We start from the raw sequence: 23,759 nt of genomic DNA on the forward strand, positions 1-23,759 counted from the left end.
TTACATTTCTAAAAACAGCATCAGTGACAAAGGTCAATTTTTGTATTCCATAATCAGTGTTTTGTGGACCAAAATAATAGAGATAGCAGTTTAACGTATTAATTTGAAGGAGAGAATGAACAATTCAATTGAAAGAGGAAAAAATTAGATTAAAACATTGGTTGCAATGGATCCTGATCGGGTAGATTTGGTCAACCAAGTTGATTTCTGACAAGATCTGTCACTCCTGTAGGGGTCTTATTGTGTATAATGGTAATTGAGACATAGAAAGGAAAAGTGGAGAACTCTTTGAAGAACCCTTTTTGGTTCCACGGAGAACCCTTTTGAGTTCCATGTAGAACCCTTTTCACAGAGGGTTCTACATGGAACCCAAAAGGGTTCTTCCTGGAACCCAAAAGGGTTCTTCCTGGAACCCAAAAGGGTTCTTCCTGGAACCCAAAAGGGTTCTCCTATGGGAGCAGCCGAAGAACCCTTTTGGAACCCTTTTTTCTAAGATGGGTGGGCTGGCGTTGACCTTTTACCAAATTTGATTCAGTGGTTATTTTTGTCATTACTTCAGAACAATTGAATGTTGTGTACGTTGTAATAAAGTAAATAACTCTGCCTTTAATTTGATATTGAACATACAGAGGGAGTTCTAGCCCTTGATCATGACTCTCAGTTCCATTACATTACACATAACAGTCATTGGACGAAGGCGTCTTCTGTACGGGAGAGTTTTGTTAAGAGTGCTGACGCTCGGTCTGAACATTAGCATGCATCGCTTGAGGTAAGGTTTTGGAAGCATCAGGAAGTCGTTGTCCACAAAGCGCCACTGTGGGCTGACTAGCTCCTGGCTATCCTTTCTTTGGATTATTGGATACATTTATTTTATTTTTTATTTAACATTTATTTAACTAGGCAAGTCAGTTAAGAACAAATTCTTATTTACAATGACACCTTACCAAAAGGCAAAAGGCCTCCTGCGGGGACGGGGGCTGGGATTAAAAATTTAAAAAAAATGTAGGACAAAACACACATCACGACAAGAGAGACACCACAACACTACATAAAGAGAGACCTAAGACAACAACATAGCATGGCAGCAGCACAACATGGTACAAACATGATTGGGCACAGACAACAGCACAAAGGTAGATACAACAATACGTCATGCGAAGCAGCCACAACTGTCAGTAAGAGTGTCCATGATTGAGTCTTTGAATGAAGAGATGGAGATAAAACTGTCCAGTTTGAGTGTTTTTTGCAGCTTGTTCCAGTCACTAGCTGCAGTGAACTGAAAAGAGGAGCGACCCAGGGATGTGTGTGCTTTGGGGACCTGTAACAGAATGTGACTGGCAGAACGGGTGTTGTATGTGGAGGATGAGGGCTGCAGTAGGTATCTCAGATGGGGGGAGTGAGGCCTAAGAGGGTTTTATAAATAAGCATCAACCAGTGGGTCTTGCAACGGGTATACAGAGATGACCAGTTTACAGAGGAGTATAGAGTGCAGTGATGTGTCCTATAAGGAGCATTGGTGGCAAATCTGATGGCAGATGCCATCTCATTATTGTAATCATTTTTGAATATTCGATGAGGGTTGTACCTGTATTCAATGGAGAGAGACGTATGCGACTAGCCTCATTTCATGAATATGCATAAACCATCTCGAGACCACTCCCATATAATCCCATATCGACACACATTGATCTCCATTCAAAAACTCCTTCCTTGCTTGGTGGGCGAAAAAACGCCACCTGATGGAGGGAGACCGACTTTCCGCCGAGTTGGGCCTCTCTTCCTCTCTGATCTAATGGGTAATCTGTGGAAGCAGTTTGCTGACCACCCAGCCCGCGGAATTGTGGGTAAATGCTTTGCAGCGGTCCACTAGATAGCACAGCTTCAAAGTTGACGACATCGTAAAAATTAATGAACACAAAAATCTGCTTTTTTTTGTCTTGAATTAAGGTTAGCAGTGTGGTTAACGCTGTGGTTAATGTTAGGTTTCAAATCACATTTGAAAGATGATAAAGTGTAGAAATAGGCGGGGTTGAAGACTTTGTGGCTGTGGTAACGACCCTTTGCAGCAGGAGGGATGCAGTTGATCCGCCATTTCAGCAGCTACGATGAGACCTACTTCCAGTAAACATTGAGGGGGGACCATCAATTTACCACATTTTTGCGTAGTTAGGTATAGGGCAACCGTGAGAGGAGGCAAAACGAGTCCTCTAAAGGTTTGCGGAAAGGGGCGGAAGATGGCGGTCGACAGACGAGACGAGAAAGGTACGAAGCGTTCGTCGCAGTAACGTTGGCTAGCTAGCAACTTGCTAACCATTGTCCCTATTCCTTTGTCAATTCAGCTAACACGCCATCGTTGATAATAGTCCAGTTACTCACAATTTACTTTCAGAATGGTTAATTTAAACTTGATCAAACTAATTTGGACACAGCCAGTTAGTTAACTCATTAGCTAGGTTAACGTTACCACGTCTTGCTAGTTAGTTACAGTAGCTAACGACATCGTCATAATTGTTGGCTACTCGCTAAGTTATCTAGCTAGGTAGCTAACTAGCTAGTAACGATTTCTAAAAGTACAGCCAAATTAATACCCTCTCTGGCCATCCATAGGTAGTTAACTATTCAGGTATTAGTTAACGTTTAGTTAGTCAACTAACGTTATCTACAGCGACGGTTAACAGCTAGTATCATGTCGCATTAGCTAGCTAACGAAATCAAGCAGAATTGTGCAACTGAACTCGAGTACCCGAGTGGTGCACCCCTTCCCTGGCTCTAGTAGGCAAATCAAACCCCTTTTCATGATTTCTGGTAGATCACCAAAAATAAATCACATCACGTTATTCGACTCATTCAGCAGTTTTGTAGTAGATTACTACAACCCAATTAAGTAGAATACTATTGGAAATGTGATGAAAGATTAATTTATATTAATATTCCGGCAGATGGCAATATTGAGTCGTTTTCATCTTACTATCCACACGCATTGTATGCAGCTGGCAATAAATAAATAAAAATGTTATTGGTCGCATACACATATTGAGCAGATGTTATTGCGTGTGATGCGAAATTCTACTGTTATCCCCCGTGTACCGGTACGTACATTATCCATTCAGGCTGCAAAGGCGTCGAGTTCCTCCTTAACAATATTTTATGGCGAGAGGGCGGGCAAAAACTGGGAAAATGTGTGCTTTCTTTAAGAAACCATTTTCTACCGCAATGCTAAAATGGCTAATGCCTAGGAATGCTAGTCCCGGATGTGGCGTATCGCGTTCAACCAATCATGTTTCAGCAGTCTGTTAACCACTGGCAGAACGCAGGGTGCAACATCAGGAAGTAGCTTTAGTGGTGGAAACAGATGTTTCGCAAAGAAAGTAAGGATTTTCCACCATTAAATCTATACTGAACAAAAATATAAACGCAACATGGAACAATTTCAATGATTTTACTTAGTTACAGTTCATATAAGGAAATCAGTCAATTGAAATACATTAATTAGGCCCTAATCTATGGATTTCACATGACTGGGCAGAGGCTCAGCCATGGATGGGCGTGGGAGGGCAAAGGCCCATCCATTTGGGAGCTAGGTCCACCCACTGGTGAGCCAGGCCGAGCCAATCGGAGTGAGTTTCCCCCCACAAAAGGGCTTATTACAGACAGAAATACTCCACAGTTTCATCAGCTGTCCGGGTAGCTGGTCACTGATGATGAAGAAGCCGGATGTGGAGGTCCTGGGCTGTTGTGGTTAAACGTGGTCTGTGGTTGTGAGGCCTGTTGGACTTACTGCCAAATTCTCTAAAACGACGTTGGAGGCGGCTTATGGTAGAGAAATGAACATTAAATTATCTGGCAACAGCTCTGGTGGAGATTCCTGCAGTCAGCATGCCAATTGCACGCTCCCTCAAAACATGAGACATCTGTGGCATTGTGTGAGAAAAAAAACCATATTTTAGTGGCCTTTTATTGTCCCCAGCACAAGGTGCACCTGTGTCATGATCATGCCGTTTTTAATCAGAGAAATGCTCACTAACAGGGATCTAAACACATTTTTGCACAAAATGAGAGATATGCTTTTTGTGCATATGGTCATTTTCTGGGATCTTCTATTTCAGCTCATGAAACATGGGATCAACACTTTACATGTTGCGTTTAGTTTAGGAGGATATTGACTCCTTTGCACCTTTTGAATGGAGTATTGTTTTTATTTAAGAATCGCTCCATGCTGCTGCGTACCAGATTAGCAAAAAAGAACACAAAGCAGACTAAACTCTATGGTCCTTTAAATCCTACTCGTTTAAAATATTGTGTGCTATAATTTGCAGTACAATATTGAGCGCTATAGCTTGAAAAATAAACATGTGACTGGGTGACAACGCAACGCAGTTTTTCCCCCAACATTAGGACTGTTTTAGGAATGTCTAAACGCTGTTTTGAAGTCTCTTAATCAATATGCAGAAACAGTTCATGATGTATTGAAAACATAAAATTGGCTACCTACACATTGTGGATGTTAACGGTTGGGCACCGAAAATCCATTTAGGGTAATTTGCATAATTTAGTGGAATTAAATTGGCACGTGTTTTCGTTAGTCGTCGTGTATCACACTCACAGCAAACATGCGCTATTCGGGTCCTCAAACTAGGCTAACGCCTGTCAAGACACCTAAGTCCAATGTTTTAAAAAAATATATATACATTTCCGGAATGGAAAAATGCTTTAACTTAAATGACTAAAACCAGATATAAAGTATGTAGAAAAGATCATGGACCTACACTACATGATTAAAGGTATGTGGACACCTGATCGTCCAACATCTCATTCCAAAATCATGGGCATTCATATGGAGTTGGTCCCCCCTTTGCTGCTATAACAGCCTCCACTCTTCTGGGAAGGCTTTCCACTAGATGTTGGATCATTGCTGCAGGGACTTGCTTCCATTCAGCCACAAGAGCATTAGTGAGGTCGTGCACTGATGTTGGGCGATTAGGCCTTGGCTCGCAGTCGGGCGTTCCATTTAATCCCAAAGGTGTTCGGTGGGGTTGAGGTCAGGGCTCTGTGCAGGCCAGTCAAGTTCTTCCACACCGATCTCGACAAACCATTTTTGTGTGGACCTCGCTTTGTGCACGGGGTCATTGCCATGCTGAAACAGGAAGGAGCCTTCCCCAAACTGTTGCCACATAGTTGGAAGAACAGAATCGTCTAGAATGTCATTTGTATGCTGTAGCGTTATTTCCCTTCACTGGAACTAAGGGGCCTAGCCCGAACCATGAAAAACAGCCCCAGAGCATTATCCGTCCTCCACAACTCTACAGTTGGCACTATGCATTCGGGCAGGTAGCGTTCTCCAGGCATCCGCCAAACCCCAGATTCGTCCGTCGGACTGACAGATGGTGAAGCTGAGCCTCTGGTTGCTCCTAGATGTTTCCACACGATAACAGCACTTCCAGTTGACCGGGGGCAGCTCTAGCAGGGCATAAATCTGTCGGACTGACTTATTGGAAAGGTGGCATCCTATGACGGCGCCACGTTGAAAGTCACTGAGCTCTTCGTAAAGGCCAACGTTTGTCTATGGAGATTGCATGGCTGTGTTTTTGATTTTATACACCCGTCAGCAACGGTTGTAGCTTAAATGGGCGAATCCATTAATTTGAAGGGGTGTCCACATACCTTTGTGTGTATATATAGTGTATAAAGATTAGCTGGCTAATCACTAGCATGTGGGCTTGTCCTTTAGAGATAGTTTATGAGACCTGTGTTAATTTGCTGCTACAAGAAGTTAGTCATTTAGTGAATGTGCATTGTGCATGGTTCTGGGTAAATTTGTAACAAAAGGGGAATTTTCATAGAATGACTTGACAGCCTGTGATTATTGCAAAAAAAAGGTTGAACTATTTTAATTAAATTATAAGTGGGTCTTATGGTTGTGGAAGGCTTATATTTAGCCTAAGTATAATATCACAAGCCCTGAATTCATTAGATTATTGGTGACTGTTTGGAATTAAGTGTATTTGACCTTTTTAATTGTACAACAAAGCTTATTTAGAGAGAACATAAAAAATAAAATAAAAACATGGAATCTCCTGAAAAATCAAGGGGATTTTTTTTTGGCCATATCGCCCTACAATTGGCTACATTTTCAAATGATACGTTTTGATATGGGGGTCGCCAAAACAGAGTAAGAAGCGCAACACTTATTTGTCAATCACTCATATCGATATTGTGTTGAAATCAATAGAACGAGTGGGGGGTTTCGGGCCGTCCTGTTCAAACTAACAGTACAAAAGAAAACATGGAATCCGCGAATAATTAGGTGGCTCGCGAAAGTTTTCAACCCCTTGGCATTTGATTTCCACAACATGCCTACCACTTTGAAGATGCCAAATATTTTTTTTGTGTGTGAAACAAACAAGAAATAAGACAACAGAACTTGCATAGCTATTCACCTTTTGCAGCTTGGCACATCTAGCCACTGGGATTTTTGCCCATTCTTCAAGGCAAAACTGCTCCAGCTCCTTCAAGTTGGATGGGTGCTGTACACCAGCAGAAATCTTTAAGTCATACCACAGATTCTCAATTGGAATTCCAAGAAATGTAAATGTATGTTTAGGGTCATTGTCCTGCTGGAAGGGGAACCTCCGTCCCAGTCTCAAATCTCTGGAAGACTGAAACAGGTTTCCCTCAAGAATTTCCCTGTATTTAGCACCATCCATCATTCCTTCAATTCTGACCAGTCCCTTGCCGATGGAAAAACATCCCCACAGCATGATGCTGCCACCACCATGCTTCACTGTGGGGATGGTGTTCTCGGGGTGATGAGAGGTGTTGGATTTGCGCCAGACATAGCGTTTACCTTGATGGCCAAAAAGCTCAATTTTAGTCTCATCAATGTAATCCATTTTAAAGTCAGGCTGTAACAAAACAAAACGTGGGAAAAGTAGAGGGGTATGAATACTTTCTGAAGGCGCTATACATGTAATCCGTTACACTCCAACCCTGCTTATGGCCACATCTATAACCAAAAGCACACAAAAAAATTGGGGGATAGTGATATTTAGAGAACACGATGCCACAAGTTGATTTCACATGCTGTGCATTTCGGAAAGTATTCAGACCCCTTGACTTTTTCCACATTGTTACGTTACAGCCTTATTCTAAAATGGATTAAAGTACTTTTTTCCCTCATCAATCTACACATCACCCCATAATAACAAAGCGAAAACAGGCTTTTAGATATTTTTGCCAGGCAATTGATATAAAATAGATACATTATTTACATAAGTATTCAGACCCTTTGCTATGAGACTCAATTGAGCTCCGGTGCATCCTGTTTCCATTGATCATTCTTCAGATGTTTCTACAACCTGATTGAAGTCATCCTGTGGTAAATTCAATTGATTGGACATGATTTGGAAAAGCACACACCTATCTATATAAGGTCCCACAGTTGACAGTGCATGTCATAGCAAACCCAAGCCATGAGGTCGAAGGAATTGTCCGTAGAGCTCCGAGACAGGATTGTGTCGAGGCACAGATCTGGGGAAGGGTACCAAAACATTTCTGCAGCATTAAAGGTCCTCAAGAACACAGTGGCCTCCATAATTCTTAAATGGAAGAAGTTTGGAACCACCAAGACTCTTCCTAGAGCTGGCCGCCCGGCCAAACTGAGCAATCAGGGGAGAAGGGCCTTGGTCAGGGAGGTGACCAAGAACTCGATTGTGACTCTGACAGAGCAACAGAGTTCTTCTGTGGAGATGAGAGAATCTTCCAGAAGGACAACCATCTCTGCAGCACTCCACCAATCAGGCCTTTATGGTAGAGTGGCCAAGAAGGAAGCCACTCCTCAGTAAAAGGCACATGATAGCCCTCTTGGAGTTTGCCAAAAGGCTCCTAAAGGACTCTGACCATAAGAAACAAGATTCTCTGGTCTGATGAAACCATAATTGAATTGTTTGGCCTGAATGCCAATCGTCACGTCTGGAGGAAACCTGGCACCATCCCTACGGTGAAGCATGGACAAGGACTGGGATACTAGTCAGGATCGAGGGAAAGATGAACGGAGCAAAGTACAGAGAGATCCTTGATGAAAGCCTGCTCCAGAGCGTTCAGGACCTCAGACTGGGGTGACGGTTCACCTTCCAACAGGACAACACGCAGGAGTGGCTTCGGGACAAGTCTCTGAATGTCCTTCAGTGGCCCAGCCAGAGCCCGGACTTGAAAACCAATCGAACATCTCTGGAGAGACCTGGAAATAGCTGTGTAGTGACGCTCCCCATCCAACCTGACAGAGCTTGAGAGGATCTGCAGAGAAGAATGGGAGAAACTCCCCAAATACAGGTGTGCCAAGCTTGTAGCGTCATACCCAAGGAGACTCGAGGCTGTAATCGCTGCCAAAGGTGCTTCAACAAAGTACTGAGTAAAGGGTCTGAATACTTATTAAAATTGGATATTTAATTTTTTTAAATAATATATATTTGCTAAAATTTCTCTGTTTTTCCTTTGTGTTATTGTGTGTAGATTGAGGGGAGAAAAAACCCAATTTAATCCATTTTAGAATAAGGCGGTAACGTAACAAAATGTGGAAAAAGTCAAGGGGTTAGAGAACTTTCCGAATGCACTGTACAACACTGGTTAGAGGACAACTTGTAGAAGACCGCCAGCTACAGCTTGGATTGTTGCATTTGGTTTCAATTTGGTCGCCGTTGGCTGTTATTTAAGTCATAGGTTGACTCTCAAATCAATGGCCAGCATATTTTTAATTTTATTGTGCAGAGCTCCCATAATTTTTCGTTCAATCAATAAATAAATAAAAAGGTTTTAAGGCCTGCGAACTCCAGCGCGTATACCAAAACCAAAGATATCTGTTTTAAGCAATCGTTTTTCATGCCATCGTGATGTCACCAGTCTGAGGTCAAAGGGTAATTCCCCTATATTGGATGTGGTCAAAGCATGAGGTTGTGTAATGTAGTAAGACATACTGTCCCTGTTGGCACAATATAATATGTACAAATAAATCAACATTTCAATTTGGGTTGATAGTGTTACCCACTCACACGTTCTTGCCACGATCACATTTCTCTCACTAGTTTAACCATTTTACAGAGTTTTAAAAATGCTCTTATGCACAATTGAACCGTGTGCTCTAGAAAGCTTCCATAGTGACTGCAGCAGCTCGTTCATTCACCCTGCCTACAGCTATCCGAGACTAGCGGCATGGATGCAGGGGGTTAACGAGCCTTCTGGCGTTGTTTTGTCTACTAGAATCATGCCTCGAACTAGCCGACTAAACTCAACTTCACTATTTACAATGGAGTTGAGCGCTGTCTAGTGTGTGTGTGTGTGGACTGGTGCTCCGACGTCACAATTTTTTTTTTAAATGCTGATTTCATTATCCAAAGCCCCGTGGAACTATGTTTTGATAATCCGGCTCTGGTCGGCGCTCCAGTCCGAACACACTATTCGCCGCTCAACTCCATCATAAAGTTTAGTCAGTTCTATCTAGTCAGCCAGTCAACTCTGATTCTCACGGTAGTGTTGAGTTTAGAAACACTTATGCTAGCTACGTCCCTAATGGCATCTTATTCCCTACATAGTGCACTTGTTTTGACCAGAGCCCTAAGGGCCTTGATCAAAGGTAGCTTCCCCTAAATGGACTCTGCATTCTGTTAGTTGAAATCTACTATGTCTAACTGTGGTTGTACCTATCTCTGTCCTCCAGAGGGAGAGCTCAACGTACTGGACGATATCCTCACCGAGGCCCCTGATCAGGACGATGAGCTCTACAACCCGGAGAGTGAACACCACGTCAACCAGAAAAAAGGTACCTATAACCGCGTAGTAATTAAAAGATGAAAAGCCTATATTAGCTAGCCTGAGTGCCCAGTCATTGGCAGTCCAGTCTTTGTCATCCCTGTTTGCGATGTACACTGAATAAAAATATAACTGCAACACCTGTCAGGTGGCTGGAATTTTCTTTGGCAATGGGGAAATGCTCACTAACAGGGATGTAAACAAATTTGTGGCAACAATTTGAGAGAAGTAAGCTTTTTGTGCGTATGGAACATTTCTGGGATCTTTTATGTCAGCTCATGAAACAGGGGACTAATGCTTTACATGTTGTTAAAATTTTTGTTCAGTATAGTTTGCAAGAACACAAACTCACCCTGAATAAGGGTGCATGTTAAAAAAAACAAGTTTATTTTTATATATATATATTTTTTTTATCGAATTCAATATTTAAGCCCCAAACAGAACAGGAGCACAGATCACAAAGGATATTTTTGCATTGTAATTTCAGAAAATGTCCATATCTGGCGCTAATAGTGGAAAGATGGTGTTTGACAGTATTAACTTACCCGCCAGTGTTGTGATTGGCTGTGATATTGGCCTATTGGTTTCTCCTGCCGGAGCGGCGTCTGGTGTCAAACTGAGAAAGCTATTCTGACTTGCTCATTGTACCATCTAAATCGCTGTGAAATATATTTTCAGTTGCTTTTGTCCACCAGCTTCAATCAGCTGTAAAAATGCGATTTTTAGATGGTACAGTTATTCCCTACAGTATTCAGCGCTTGTTTCTCACAAACTGAAATTGAGCGAACAGTGTAGAATTTGATCAACCGGGTATTGAGCGATTTCCACTAGATAACACAGCCACAAAGTCAGAACAGATGCTTCTCCAGCGGGAGGAGTCAAAGTCAGAACAGATGCTGCTCCAGCGGGAGGAGTCAAAGGGAGACTGACAGACGGTCCAACAACAAGCCAGAGGGGTTTAGGAACATGGGACACACTTTCAAAATGTAATATTGAAGATTTAAAATGACCTTTTCTCCTCCAGGGTCTAAGAGGAAGAACGACCGAGGGGATAACCACGAGCTGAAGCGTCTGCGGCCCTCGGCTCACACCACCACCAGACAGGCCACCAAGAGATCTGCCCCCTCGGCTGGGGCCAGCGGGAAGAAGCTGGTCAACCCCAGGGGAGGACGGCACCCCTCCGAATACAAGACTGAAGATTACTACGAGGACAGGAAGACCCATTCCATGAGAGCTGGTGGGGCGCAGAGGGGGGACCCTCTCAAAGCAGCCCAGCCTGACAAGCCCCTGGGCCGCAGGAGAGAGCCAGACAGACAGAGGATCAAGCCCCTCATGCCAGAGCTCACCACAGAGGTAGGAGCAGCTTTACTAAGTCAAGTTACTATTTTGTTTCTCAGCAGGGAATACATGTTTACTTGATAGGACACCAACCTGTTTTTTGCCACAATAAACTAAATTGAAGGAGTAGACGACTCGTTTCTGACTAGATCACCTCCCGAGTGGCGCAGTGGTCTAAGGCACTGCATCGCAGTGCTAGCTGTGCCACTAGAGATCCTGGTTGGAATCCAGGCTCTGTCGTAGCCGGCCGCGACCGGGAGACCCATGGGGCGGCGCATAATTGGCCCAGCGTCGTCCAGGGTAGGGGAGGGAATGGCCAGCAGGGAGCTAGCTCAGTTGATAGAGGGCCAGTAAGAAAAATACAAAAAAAGAAGGTATGCACTCACTAACTGTAAGTCGCTCTGGATAAGAGCATCTGCTAAATGACTAAAATGTCAAATGTAATTACTAATCTACTGCCTTCCCTGACAGTCCCACCCACAGTGTTTGATTGACAGGTCTGAAACCCTACCAGCTCTGTGACCTTAAACATCCTGCCCCCTTCCCTGACAGGCCCACTCACAGTGTTTGATTGACAGGTCTGAAACCCTACCAGCCCTGTGACCTTAAACATCCTGCCCCCTTCCCTGACAATCCCACCCACAGTGTTTGATTGACAGGCCAAACTGTTAAAGGGATAGTTCATCAAAATGACAAAATGACACACCCCCAGGTGTCCACAGCAGCAGAGCCAATCAAATACATCAGTTGAAGAACACAACACAAATTGTGGCAATTCATATGGAACTGTAAATATAACTTTAATCTCAAGAGAAGGCCGGTTTAATGTTAAATCTTACTTAGTGATCATATAGGCCTAGTCGATATCCAAAACAACTAACACACTGAATTCATACATTTTCTGTCATTTTAATTGTAAAGTCATGTCTTTCTACTTAATACCACAACTAATTTTGCCGATCTGGGAGGTGAAGTCGTGAAAGTAATCATTTAGCTGCGTATTACGGCTGGAATCAAGGCATTAGAATACCAGAGGCCGCCACAAATGGAGCTCGTTCTGCAAAAATACATCTGGTGTGTGTGGGAACTCCCTGGCGTGCCACTTTTTCTATTTGGCTGACACTGCTATAGGACACTGGTTTTGACCAGAACCCTATGGTCCACTTTTCACCAAAGCCTTATGGCAGGGTTCTTCAATTCCGGTCCTGGAGGGCCGAAACACTTCTGTTTTTCATTTCTACCTGGTAGTTAATTGCACTCACCTGGTGTCCCAGGTCTGAATTAGCCCCTGATTAGAAGGAGAGGATGAAAAACAGAGGTGTCTCGGCCCTCCAGGACCGGAATTGAAGAACCCTGCCTTATGGCCTTTGCCAAAAGTAGTGCGCTACATAGGGAATAGGGTGCCAAAAGTAGTGAGCTACATAGGGAATAGGGTGCCAAAAGTAGTGCGCTACATAGGGAATAGGGTGCCAAAAGTAGTGCACTACATAGGGAATAGGGTGCCATTTACAGAACCTGATGCCTTTCTGTTCTGTCTTGTCTAGAAGCTGATGCGTCCCAGTGAGGAGAGTGTTGGCAGGGTCAGCGCCTCCTCCAAGGAAGAGGAAGAGGAGGAGGAAGAGGAGGCGTCGGACCAGGAGACAGGCAGCACGGCCGAGTCCTCCGATGGAGACAGATCCAACATGGAGGGAGAAGAGGGGATGGAGGAGGAAGAGGAGGAGGGAGAGAAGGGCCCAGAGGAAGACGAGGAAGACGAGGAGGAGGAGGAGGAGTATGAGCAGGAGGAAGGGGATCAGAGAGCCGTGAATGAACCGCATGGCTACGACACTCGCAGCGAAGCCAGCGACTCCCAGTCTGAGTCAGTGTCCTTCTCTGAGGGGGAGTCGGTTCACTCTGGCTCCGGGTCTGACGCCTCAGGTAAACGAACACCTGCTCAACACCATTTATTTTCACTATCCCAGTTGCATCCCATTCCCCGACATCTGTTCACTTCCCTTCATGGATTAAGAAGGAAATTACTGGTATAATGAAATGGGGGAAACGCGCTCTCTAGCCTACACCAATCCAATGTTTATACATATGTGGGAAGCAGTGAATGAATGAGTGCACACTTCTGGAGCAAGGAGAGATTATTGGGACGCAGCTCAGTACTAGGGTGAGATTCTATTTCTATAGACTCCGCCCCCTTCCTAATTCACTGTTAGTAATACCAGCAGCAGGATACCAGTTCAAACACACACTTCACATGTTCCGTCCGATTTGTACTGATAATATGTTGTTAAAATGTTCACCATGAGTTGCAGCCTGGATGTGAAAATAAGAAGCACGTTGAGAGAAGTGAAGTGAGCTTGAAATGCGTCCCAAATTTACTTTATAATTCTTTAAATTCTTTTTACCCCCTTTTCTCCCCAATTTCGTGATTACGATCTTGTCTCATCGCTGCAACTCCCCCAACGTGCTCGGGAGAGGCGAAGGTCGAGTCGTGCGTCCTCCCAAACATGACCCGCCAAGCTGCACTTCTTAACACCCGCCTGCTTAACCAGGAAGCCAGCCGCACCAATGTGTCGGAGGAAACACCGTTCAACTGACGACCGAAGTCAGCCTGCAGGCGCCCGGCCCGCCACAAGGAGTCCCCCCAGGCCAAACCCTCCCCTAACCCGGTCGACGCTGGGCCAATCGTGCGTCGCCCTATGGGACTCCCAGTCACGGCCGGTAACCCCGGGCTGTAGTGACGCCGCTACCCTGCGATGTAGTGCCTTAGACGCTGCGCCTCTCGGGAGGCGCCTGTATTTATTTATGTAACCTTTATTTTGACGGAGACCAAGGTCTCTTTCACAGATGACCCTGTATCAAACAATATACATCATTATAAACACATCATTATAAACACATCATTATAAACACATCAATACACTAAAAGCAAAACACAATCATAGAAAAAGTAAAAAAGGTCCTCAATCAGCCTTTTGAGGCACCAATTTAGAGAGCCTTGGAGATTATTCCACAAGTAAGGTGGAAAAAAATCTAAAAGCAGATTTTCGTTGGAGATCGAAGGGATCTCTCAGCCCGGGTACGTCTGTAAGTTAACAATGGAGTAAGGTACAGCGGAAGTTTATGCAGGAGGGCTTTATAAACATCGATCTAGGAGATTTCAAAGAGGGCCAGGCTACTTTCTGATACAGAAAGCTATGATGTGTACTAAGCCTGTTGCCCGTAATAAAGCGTAGGGTTATAAGCTGGGTCCAGTGGCTTCAATACAGTGGCAGCTGCATTCATATAGACGATATCCCCAGTGGCTTCAATACAGTGGCAGCTGTATTCATATAGACGATATCCCCAGTGGCTTCAATACAGTGGCAGCTGTATTCATATAGACGATATCCCCAGTGGCTTCAATACAGTGGCAGCTGCATTCATATAGACGATATCCCCAGTGGCTTCAATACAGTGGCAGCTGTATTCATATAGACGATATCCCCAGTGGCTTCAATACAGTGGCAGCTGTATTCATATAGACGATATCCCCAGTGGCTTCAATACAGTGGCAGCTGTATTCATATAGACGATATCCCCAGTGGCTTCAATACAGTGGCAGCTGTATTCATATAGACGATATCCCCATTGGCTTCAATACAGTGGCAGCTGTATTCATATAGACGATATCCCCCAGTGGCTTCAATACAGTGGCAGCTGTATTCATATAGACGATATCCCCAGTGGCTTCAATACAGTGGCAGCTGTATTCATATAGACGATATCCCCAGTGGCTTCAATACAGTAGCAGCTGCATTCATATAGACGATATCCCCAGTGGCTTCAATACAGTGGCAGCTGTATTCATATAGACGATATCCCCATTGGCTTCAATACAGTGGCAGCTGTATTCATATAGACGATATCCCCATTATCTATAACCGGTATGAATGTCAACTGAATGATTTTGTTTTCTGTTATTTAATGAAAGGCATGGACTATTCCTATAAAGGAAGCCCATTTTAATTCTTAACTAACTCATCAACATGCTTTCTGAAACATAGCTTCTCGTTAATCCAGATGCCTAGATACACTACATGACCAAAGGTACTGACTGGCGCTCTGCGCTCTCTATCAGTTAGTTATTTGACTGTCGTAGCCGACCGGTATACTGTTGAGTACATAGACACACAGGCTTTATTCAAGGTCAGTGGAAGGTCATTAGTAAACACAGAAAACGATGACAGCCAGCTGCTCTGCAGTACATCACACTTAACTGAATTTGCAGTAAGAGGCTTCCATTTAACGAAACCCATCTAATAGAACACAAGTTTTTTTCAGCAATAGGTTATGATCAATGATATCAAAAGCTGCACTGAAGTCGAACAAAACAGCTCCCACAGTCTTCTTACTATCAATTTCTTTCAATCATCAGTCATTTGTGTCAGTGCCGAGCATGTTGAGTGCCCTTCTCCATAATCATGCTGCAAGTCTGTTACTTAGTTTTCTGTCAAATAACTTTATTTGGTCAAACACAATTTGTTTTCCCAAAGTTTGCTAAGCACTGGTAACGGGCTGTTTGAACCATTTTTAAAGGGTGCTCTGCTATTCTTGGGCAGCAGACTGACCTTTGCCTCCCTCCAGGCCTGATGGCACACTCTGTCCCTTAACCTTGTCAACAGAAAAGTGATTAAAGTGGTTGGCAATATCAAAGGGTTTTGTTATGAACAAGCCATCTGCCTCAGTGAAGGATGGTGCAGAGTTTGTGTTTTTTGCCTGGAATTTCATTTGGGAAAAAACTCCAGAACATTTTACTATCTCTCTTTACCTTTCATCTTTGTTCCATAGAGCAGCTTATTTTGTTTAGTTACGTGATTTCTCGATTTACTGGATGTTTGCCGGTGTGTTGTGTTGTCAGACTTATTTGCTATTCCCATTGCCTCATCCCTCTCAGCCATAGTTTTTCAATTCATCATCTATCCACGGAGATTCGACAGTTCTAACAGTCAGTTTCTTAATGGGCGCATGCCCATCAGTAACCGGAAGAAGCAGTTTTAATAAATGCTTCAAGTGCGGCTTCAGGTTGTTCCTAATTACACACATCACACCAACACACATTCTTCACATCTTCGACATAGTAATCATTGCAAAACCTCTTGTATGATCGCTTACACACTATTTTAGGTCCAGTCTTTGGAGCTTTGGTTTTCCTAGATATGGCTACTACATTATGATCACTACATCCGATGGATACTGCTTTAGAGCTAATTTCTGCAGCATTAGTGAAGATGTGATCAATACATGTGGATTTCATTCCTGTGCTGTTTGTAACTACCCTGGTAGGTTGACTGATAACCTGAACCAGGTTGCAGGCACTGGTTACAGTTTGAAGCTTATTTTTGACGGGACAGCTTGATGACAACCAGTGTTGGGTATTTTTTCAGTGGACCATACAGAGCCATGTTACTGAGTGGTACACAAGGTCAGACCATAGGTTAAACATAGTCAATCTGTCTAGACTATGAAGATTAAAACCTAGTCCTACTGCTTGTCTTTATAATTTCACTAAGTGGATACGGAGTGTGGTACCGTGTGGATACGGAGTGTGGATACGGAGTGTGGATACGGAGTGTGGATACGGAGTGTGGATACGGAGTGTGGATACGGAGTGTGGATACGGAGTGTGGATACGGAGTGTGGATACGGAGTGTGGATACGGAGTGGAACACTTTACATTTACGTCATTTAGCAGACGCTCTTATCCAGAGCGACTTACAAATTGGTGCATTCAACTTATGATAGCCAGTGGGACAACCACTTTATTTATTTTTTATGCGGGGAAGAAGGATTACTTTTATACTATTCCAGGTATTCCTTAAAGAGGTAGGGTTTCAAGTGTCTCCAGAAGGTGTTGAGCGACTCCGCTGTCCTGGCGTCGTGAGGGAGCTTGTTCCACCATTGGGGTGCCAGAGCAGCGAATAGCTTTGACTGGGCTGAGCGTGTACTGTGCTTCCGTGGATTTGGACCTGTGCCGCTTTCTGTGTAAGGTAGGGTCGTACTCTGCGAATGTTGTAGAGCATGAACCTGCAGGTTCGGGTCACCGCTTTGATGTTAGCGGAGAACGACAGGGTTTTGTCCAGGGTCACGCCAAGGTTCTTTGCACTCTGGGAGGAGGACACAAGGGAGATGTCAACCGTGATGGCGAAATCATGGAGCAGGCAGTCCTTCCCCGGGAGGAAGAGCAGCTCCGTCATGCCGAGGTTCAGCTTGAGGTGGTGATCCGACATCCACGCTGATATGTCTGCCAGACATGCAGAGATGCGATTCGCCACCTGGTTATCAGAAGTGGGAAAGGAGAAAGTTAATTGTGTGTCGTCTGCGTAGCAATGATAGGAGAGACCATGTGAGGGTATGACAGAGCCAAGTGACTTGGTGTATAGAGAGAATAGGAGAGGGCCTAGAACTGAGCCCTGGGGGACACCAGTGGTGAGCGCACGTGGTGCGGAGACAGATTCTCGGCCAAAATTTAAAAAATCCCCTCATCAATTTACACACAATACCCCATAATGACAAAGTGAAAACAGGTTTAGAGCCACCCCTCACCTTATTAGTCTGTCACACCTGAAGATGTTGTAATCAGCGATGTCCTTATCCGGGATTGAGTCATTTACCAAAGTCTCTCTGAGAACCAACATATCCGCGCTCGTGTCATGCTCCCAGATATCAAGGGGGTCCATCTTTGACATCAACCTTCGTACGTTGATATGTAACAGCCCAAGCCCTCTATGTGATTTCAAAACAGCCTCCATATTTATGGCATCATTACTAATCTGTTTCTGCTAACTACAAAACTACAGGGTTGGTTAAGAGCGACGTCTGTAGGGGTATCCATATTGACAGCGGGGGTATCCATATTGACAGCGGGGGTATCCATAATGACAGCGGGGGTATCCATATTGACAGCGGGGGTATCCATATTGACAGCGGGGGTATCCATAATGACAGCGGGGGTATCCATATTGACAGCGGGGGTATCCATATTGACAGCGGGGGTATCCATATTGACAGCGGGGGTATCCATATTGACAGCGGGGGTATCCATAATGACAGCGGGGTATCCATAATGACAGCGGGGTATCCATATTGACAGCGGGGGTATCCATATTGACAGCGGGGGTATCCATATTGACAGCGGGGTATCCATATTGACAGCGGGGGTATCCATATTGACAGCGGGGGGTATCCATATTGACAGCGGGGGTATCCATATTGACAGCGGGGGGTATCCATATTGACAGCGGGGGTATCCATATTGACAGCGGGGTATCCATAATGACAGCGGGGGTATCCATATTGACAGCGGGGGTATCCATATTGACAGCGGGGGTATCCATATTGACAGCGGGGGTATCCATATTGACAGCGGAGGTATCCATATTGACAGCGGGGGTATCCATATTGACAGCGGAGGTATCCATATTGACAGCGGGGGTATCCATATTGACAGCGGGGGTATCCATATTGACAGCGGGGGTATCCATATTGAGAGCGGGGGTATCCATATTGACAGCGGGGGTATCCATATTTATTGTATTTGATATAATAGCACAGGACCAGCTGACCACAGTGGGCTTCCCAACAGTAGCCACAGGACCAGCTGACCACAGTGGGCTTCCCAACAGTAGCCACAGGACCAGCTGACCACAGTGGGCTTCCCAACAGTAACCACAGGACCAGCTGACCACAGTGGGCTTCCCAACAGGAGCCACAGGACCAGCTGACCACAGTGGGCTTCCCAACAGTAGCCACAGGACCAGCTGACCACAGTGGGCTTCCCAACAGTAGCCACAGGACCAGCTGACCACAGTGGGCTTCCCAACAGTAGCCACAGGACCAGCTGACCACAGTGGGCTTCCCAACAGGAGCCACAGGACCAGCTGTCCACAGTGGGCTTCCCAACAGGACCAGCTGACCACAGTGGGCTTCCCAACAGTAACCACAGGACCAGCTGACCACAGTGGGCTTCCCAACAGTAGCCACAGGACCAGCTGACCACAGTGGGCTTCCCAACAGTAGCCACAGGACCAGCTGACCACAGTGGGCTTCCCAACAGGAGCCACAGGACCAGCTGACCACAGTGGGCTTCCCAACAGGACCAGCTGACCACAGTGGGCTTCCCAACAGTAGCCACAGGACCAGCTGACCACAGTGGGCTTCCCAACAGTAGCCACAGGACCAGCTGACCACAGTGGGCTTCCCAACAGTAGCCACAGGACCAGCTGACCACAGTGGGCTTCCCAACAGTAGCCACAGGACCAGCTGGCCACAGTGGGCTTCCCAACAGTAGCCACAGGACCAGCTGACCACAGTGGGCTTCCCAACAGTAGCCACAGGACCAGCTGACCACAGTGGGCTTCCCAACAGTAGCCACAGGACCAGCTGACCACAATGGGCTTCCCAACAGTAGCCACAGGACCAGCTGACCACAGTGGGCTTCCCAACAGTAGCCACAGGACCAGCTGACCACAGTGGGCTTCCCAACAGTAGCCACAGGACCAGCTGACCACAGTGGGCTTCCCCAGTTGGGCTGACCGTACAATGATAACGCTGTGAAATGGTTGGATGGGAATAATGACCCAAGCAGGGGTTGGGCTGTTGAGTCCGTTTTAGAAGAGCCTCCTTGATGTTGGCCAAAAACCTTTGCCCCTTTCATAGCCATCCCTCTTGTAAAACTGGGGCCTCTCCCAAAAGTGGTCAAAATTGTCAATGAACTCCAAATCCGTTGAGGAACAGTAGGATTTAAGCCAGTTGTGCACCAGAGGAGAGGACTAAAGTGATATGGTTGGTAGAGGCCTGGAAATGAGAACCCGCTTGTCTGTCTCCTTTAGCCTGCCTGTGAGAAGTCTGAAGTCATCTTTTTTAATTGCTCAGATTTATGCAACTTGATGTCGTTTGTACCAACATGAATGACTACTGTGTGAGCGTTCGGGTGCTTCTCCATCACAACAGGAACCAAATGGCACCCTATTCCCTATATAGTGCGTTACTTTAAACCGAGCACTGTAGGCTGCGCTGCAGCGCTGGGGGCTGTGAAGAGCTGAGTGAAAGATTCATTTTTAGAAGCCTGACTCGAGTCGTGTTACCACGGTAACAACCCGCCCTTAAAGGGGCAGGTGAACATTTTTGTCTAATCTGTGATATTTTGGTTAAAAGACTCGGGTCACAAAAAAATTAAATGAAGCAATATACCACATTACTTCTTACTAGTAATACATTTGTTTTAGAAACATTACAATGCATGCTAATCAGTTTTTTTGTGTTGGTGGAATTTGAGTGGCAAAACAAATATTTTGGCTGGTAAGATATCGGAGTGGCTGGTAGATTTCATTTTAGGCCCTGAAAACTACAGTGCTGAAATCCCAGGGAGACTTCTTCTACTTTAGCCTGTTTAAATGATTTACAGAAAAGGAGCTAAATGCTTAATTTTTTTTGCTTTCATCAGGCCAATCAAATTCCCGTGTTCTCGAACAGGTATTCTGTCAGCAGATTGCGTTCTGACTGATGTAGCTACTTTTCTCCGGTAAAATGCGAGATTAACTTCAAGCAAAACGTTAAGAAATGTAGCTGGCTATGATAAAACATTAGAAATATGATGGCCAGGCATACATTTTGCAAAACAATACCTTGCTTTTTCATTATAAGCTAATTTACTTGTTGGCTGCTAGCCAACTTCTGTCAGCTTAAGAAAATGAAGCAACTTTCTGCCAACTGATGTATTTTTGTGTGAAGGAAAACTATAGTTGCGCACCCCTGATCACAGCATAAAAAAAAAAAAAAAATGTATGGCCTACGTTTTGAAAATGCAGATTCCTGAAGAATCGGTGTATCGATATTTTCCCCCCTGGGTTTTTGCAGCCATGGCAATGTGCTGCTGTAAATTGTTAGATTTGATGTAATTTTGAAGTTTAACACGTTTTTGTTAATTCTTCTTCTCCAGGTTCTGAGAAGAAGCGTGAGAAGCTGTCGTCGTCTGTCCGCGCCGTCCGTAAGGACCAGACCAGCAAGCTGAAGTACGTCCTACGAGACGCACGCTTCTTCCTGATCAAGAGCAACAACCATGAGAACGTCTCCCTGGCCAAGGCTAAGGTGCACTACTCTCTCTTAACTCAGTCTCTCAATCTCTACCCAGTACAGCCAATAGAGGACTGGCCACCCCTCAGAGCCTGGTTCCTCTCTACCCAGTACAGCCAATAGAGGACTGGTCACCCCTCAGAGCCTGGTTCCTCTGGTCTACCCAGTACAGCCAGTAGAGGACTGGTCACCCCTCAGAGCCTGGTTCCTCTGGTCTAGCCAGTACAGCCAATAGAGGACTGGTCACCCCTCAGAGCCTGGTTCCTCTGGTCTACCCAGTACAGCCAGTAGAGGACTGGCCACCCCTCAGAGCCTGGTTCCTCTGGTCTACCCAGTACAGCCAGTAGAGGACTGGCCACCCCTCAGAGCCTGGTTCCTCTGGTCTACCCAGTACAGCCAATAGAGGACTGGCCACCCCTCAGAGCCTGGTTCCTCTGGTCTACCCAGTACAGCCAATAGAGGACTGGCCACCCCTCAGAGCCAGGTTCCTCTCTACCCAGTACAGCCAGTAGAGGACTGGCCACCCCTCAGAGCCTGGTTCCTCTGGTCTACCCAGTACAGCCAGTAGAGGACTGGCCACCCCTCAGAGCCTGGTTCCTCTCTACCCAGTACAGCCAGTAGAGGACTGGCCACCCCTCAGAGCCTGGTTCCTCTCTACCCAGTACAGCCAATAGAGGACTGGCCACCCCTCAGAGCCTGGTTCCTCTGGTCTACCCAGTACAGCCAGTAGAGGACTGGCCACCCCTCAGAGCCTGGTTCCTCTGGTCTAGCCAGTACAGCCAATAGACTGGCCACCCCTCAGAGCCTGGTTCCTCTGGTCTACCCAGTACAGCCAATAGAGGACTGGCCACCCCTCAGAGCCTGGTTCCTCTGGTCTACCCAGTACAGCCAGTAGAGGACTGGCCACCCCTCAGAGCCTGGTTCCTCTGGTCTACCCAGTACAGCCAGTAGAGGACTGGCCACCCCTCAGAGCCTGGTTCCTCTGGTCTAGCCAGTACAGCCAATAGAGGACTGGCCACCCCTCAGAGCCTGGTTCCTCTCTAGGTTTCTTCCTTCTGAGGAGTTTGTCCTAGCCACTGTGCTTTGGCCTCTGCTTTGCCTGCTGTTTGGGTCTAGGCTGTTAAGCATGTTGTGATAACTGCTGATGTAAAAAGGGCTTTGTAAAATATTTGATTTAGAATGTACAAAACACAAAAATTACAGCAAATAATATCTGTTACATGTACTTTTTTTGTTTTTTTTTCTGTATGAAAATGTTGACCGACGCTGAATACAAGCAAACAGTGTGATGTTGTTGGTTGTTATTTCCAGGGGGTGTGGTCCAAACAGTGTGATGTTGTTGGTTGTTATTTCCAGGGGGTGTGGTCCAAACAGTGTGATGTTGTTGGTTGTTATTTCCAGGGGGTGTGGTCCAAACAGTGTGATGTTGTTGGTTGTTATTTCCAGGGGGTGTGGTCCAAACAGTGTGATGTTGTTGGTTGTTATTTCCAGGGGGTGTGGTCCAAACAGTGTGATGTTGTTGTTGGTTGTTATTTCCAGGGGGTGTGGTCCAAACAGTGTGATGTTGTTGGTTGTTATTTCCAGGGGGTGTGGTCCAAACAGTGTGATGTTGTTGGTTGTTATTTCCAGGGGGTGTGGTCCAAACAGTGTGTTGTTGTTGGTTGTTATTTGCAGGGGGTGTGGTCCACTCTGCCCGTTAATGAGAAGAAGCTGAACGCTGCCTTCCGTTCCGCCCGCAGCGTCGTCCTGGTCTTCTCCGTCAGGGAGAGCGGAAAGTTCCAAGGTAAACAGGCTGCATCTCAAATGGCGTCTTATTCCCTACATAGTGCACTACTTTAGACCAGAGAATGGCACCCTATTCCCTATATAGTGCACTACTTTAGACCAGAGAATGGCACCCTATTCCCTATATAGTGCACTACTTTAGACCAGAGAATGGCACCCTATTCCCTATATAGTGCACTACTTTAGACCAGAGAATGGCACCCTATTCCCTATATAGTGCACTACTTTAGACCAGGGGACTCGTTTGGCAAAGGGGAGTAGGCACAAATAAGAGTTTAAACCTTGTGTGAGCCAGTTTTCCCGCAAAGGTTGGTATTTATCCATTCTGAAAGTGTGCATATCTCCACACGAATCTCAGATCAAGCGAACGCACAACTTGTTGTTGTTGATCAGTTGTATTGCAACCAAATATTATTAATATTGTTATTTTGAGGGAAATGGAGGTGTTGAATGCACAGTAATTATAAAATCAATATATAACGTAGGCCTAATGATATTTAGCACGGTTGACGAGGCCCCAGAGCTCTATTGCATTTCCTAACTAATCAATAACCTTTACTAATCAAGCAAGTACACGGGAGGCGCGAAACCCTGAAGACACTGGGTCCTCCAGGAATTGACACCCCTACCTTAGATTTTCTATCTTGTCCTGATCACATCCCTGATGTTATCATCCGGTGGGCAGGTCAACGCGTTATCATCCGGTGGGCAGGTCAACGCGTTATCATCCA

The 23,759-nt window shown here is 45.4% G+C and overlaps 1 protein-coding gene across 1 annotated transcript in view; it reads left to right on the forward strand.

Annotated features, from left to right (window-relative positions):
* The first annotated feature begins 1,868 nt into the window (after positions 1-1,868).
* Positions 1,869-23,759, forward strand: part of LOC121583632 (YTH domain-containing protein 1) — a 57,291-nt gene continuing 35,400 nt past the window's right edge. Inside the window, exons 1-6 of the mRNA XM_041899786.2 lie at positions 1,869-2,262; positions 9,710-9,811; positions 10,826-11,154; positions 12,684-13,056; positions 21,110-21,258; positions 22,918-23,026. Coding sequence (XP_041755720.2) covers positions 2,235-2,262; positions 9,710-9,811; positions 10,826-11,154; positions 12,684-13,056; positions 21,110-21,258; positions 22,918-23,026 — 1,090 coding nt within the window. The 5' untranslated portion in view covers positions 1,869-2,234. The remainder of the gene's footprint in view (positions 2,263-9,709; positions 9,812-10,825; positions 11,155-12,683; positions 13,057-21,109; positions 21,259-22,917; positions 23,027-23,759) is intronic.

This window comes from Coregonus clupeaformis, chromosome 15, assembly GCF_020615455.1.
Source record: "Coregonus clupeaformis isolate EN_2021a chromosome 15, ASM2061545v1, whole genome shotgun sequence".
In the NCBI taxonomy this organism is placed as follows: domain Eukaryota; kingdom Metazoa; phylum Chordata; class Actinopteri; order Salmoniformes; family Salmonidae; genus Coregonus; species Coregonus clupeaformis.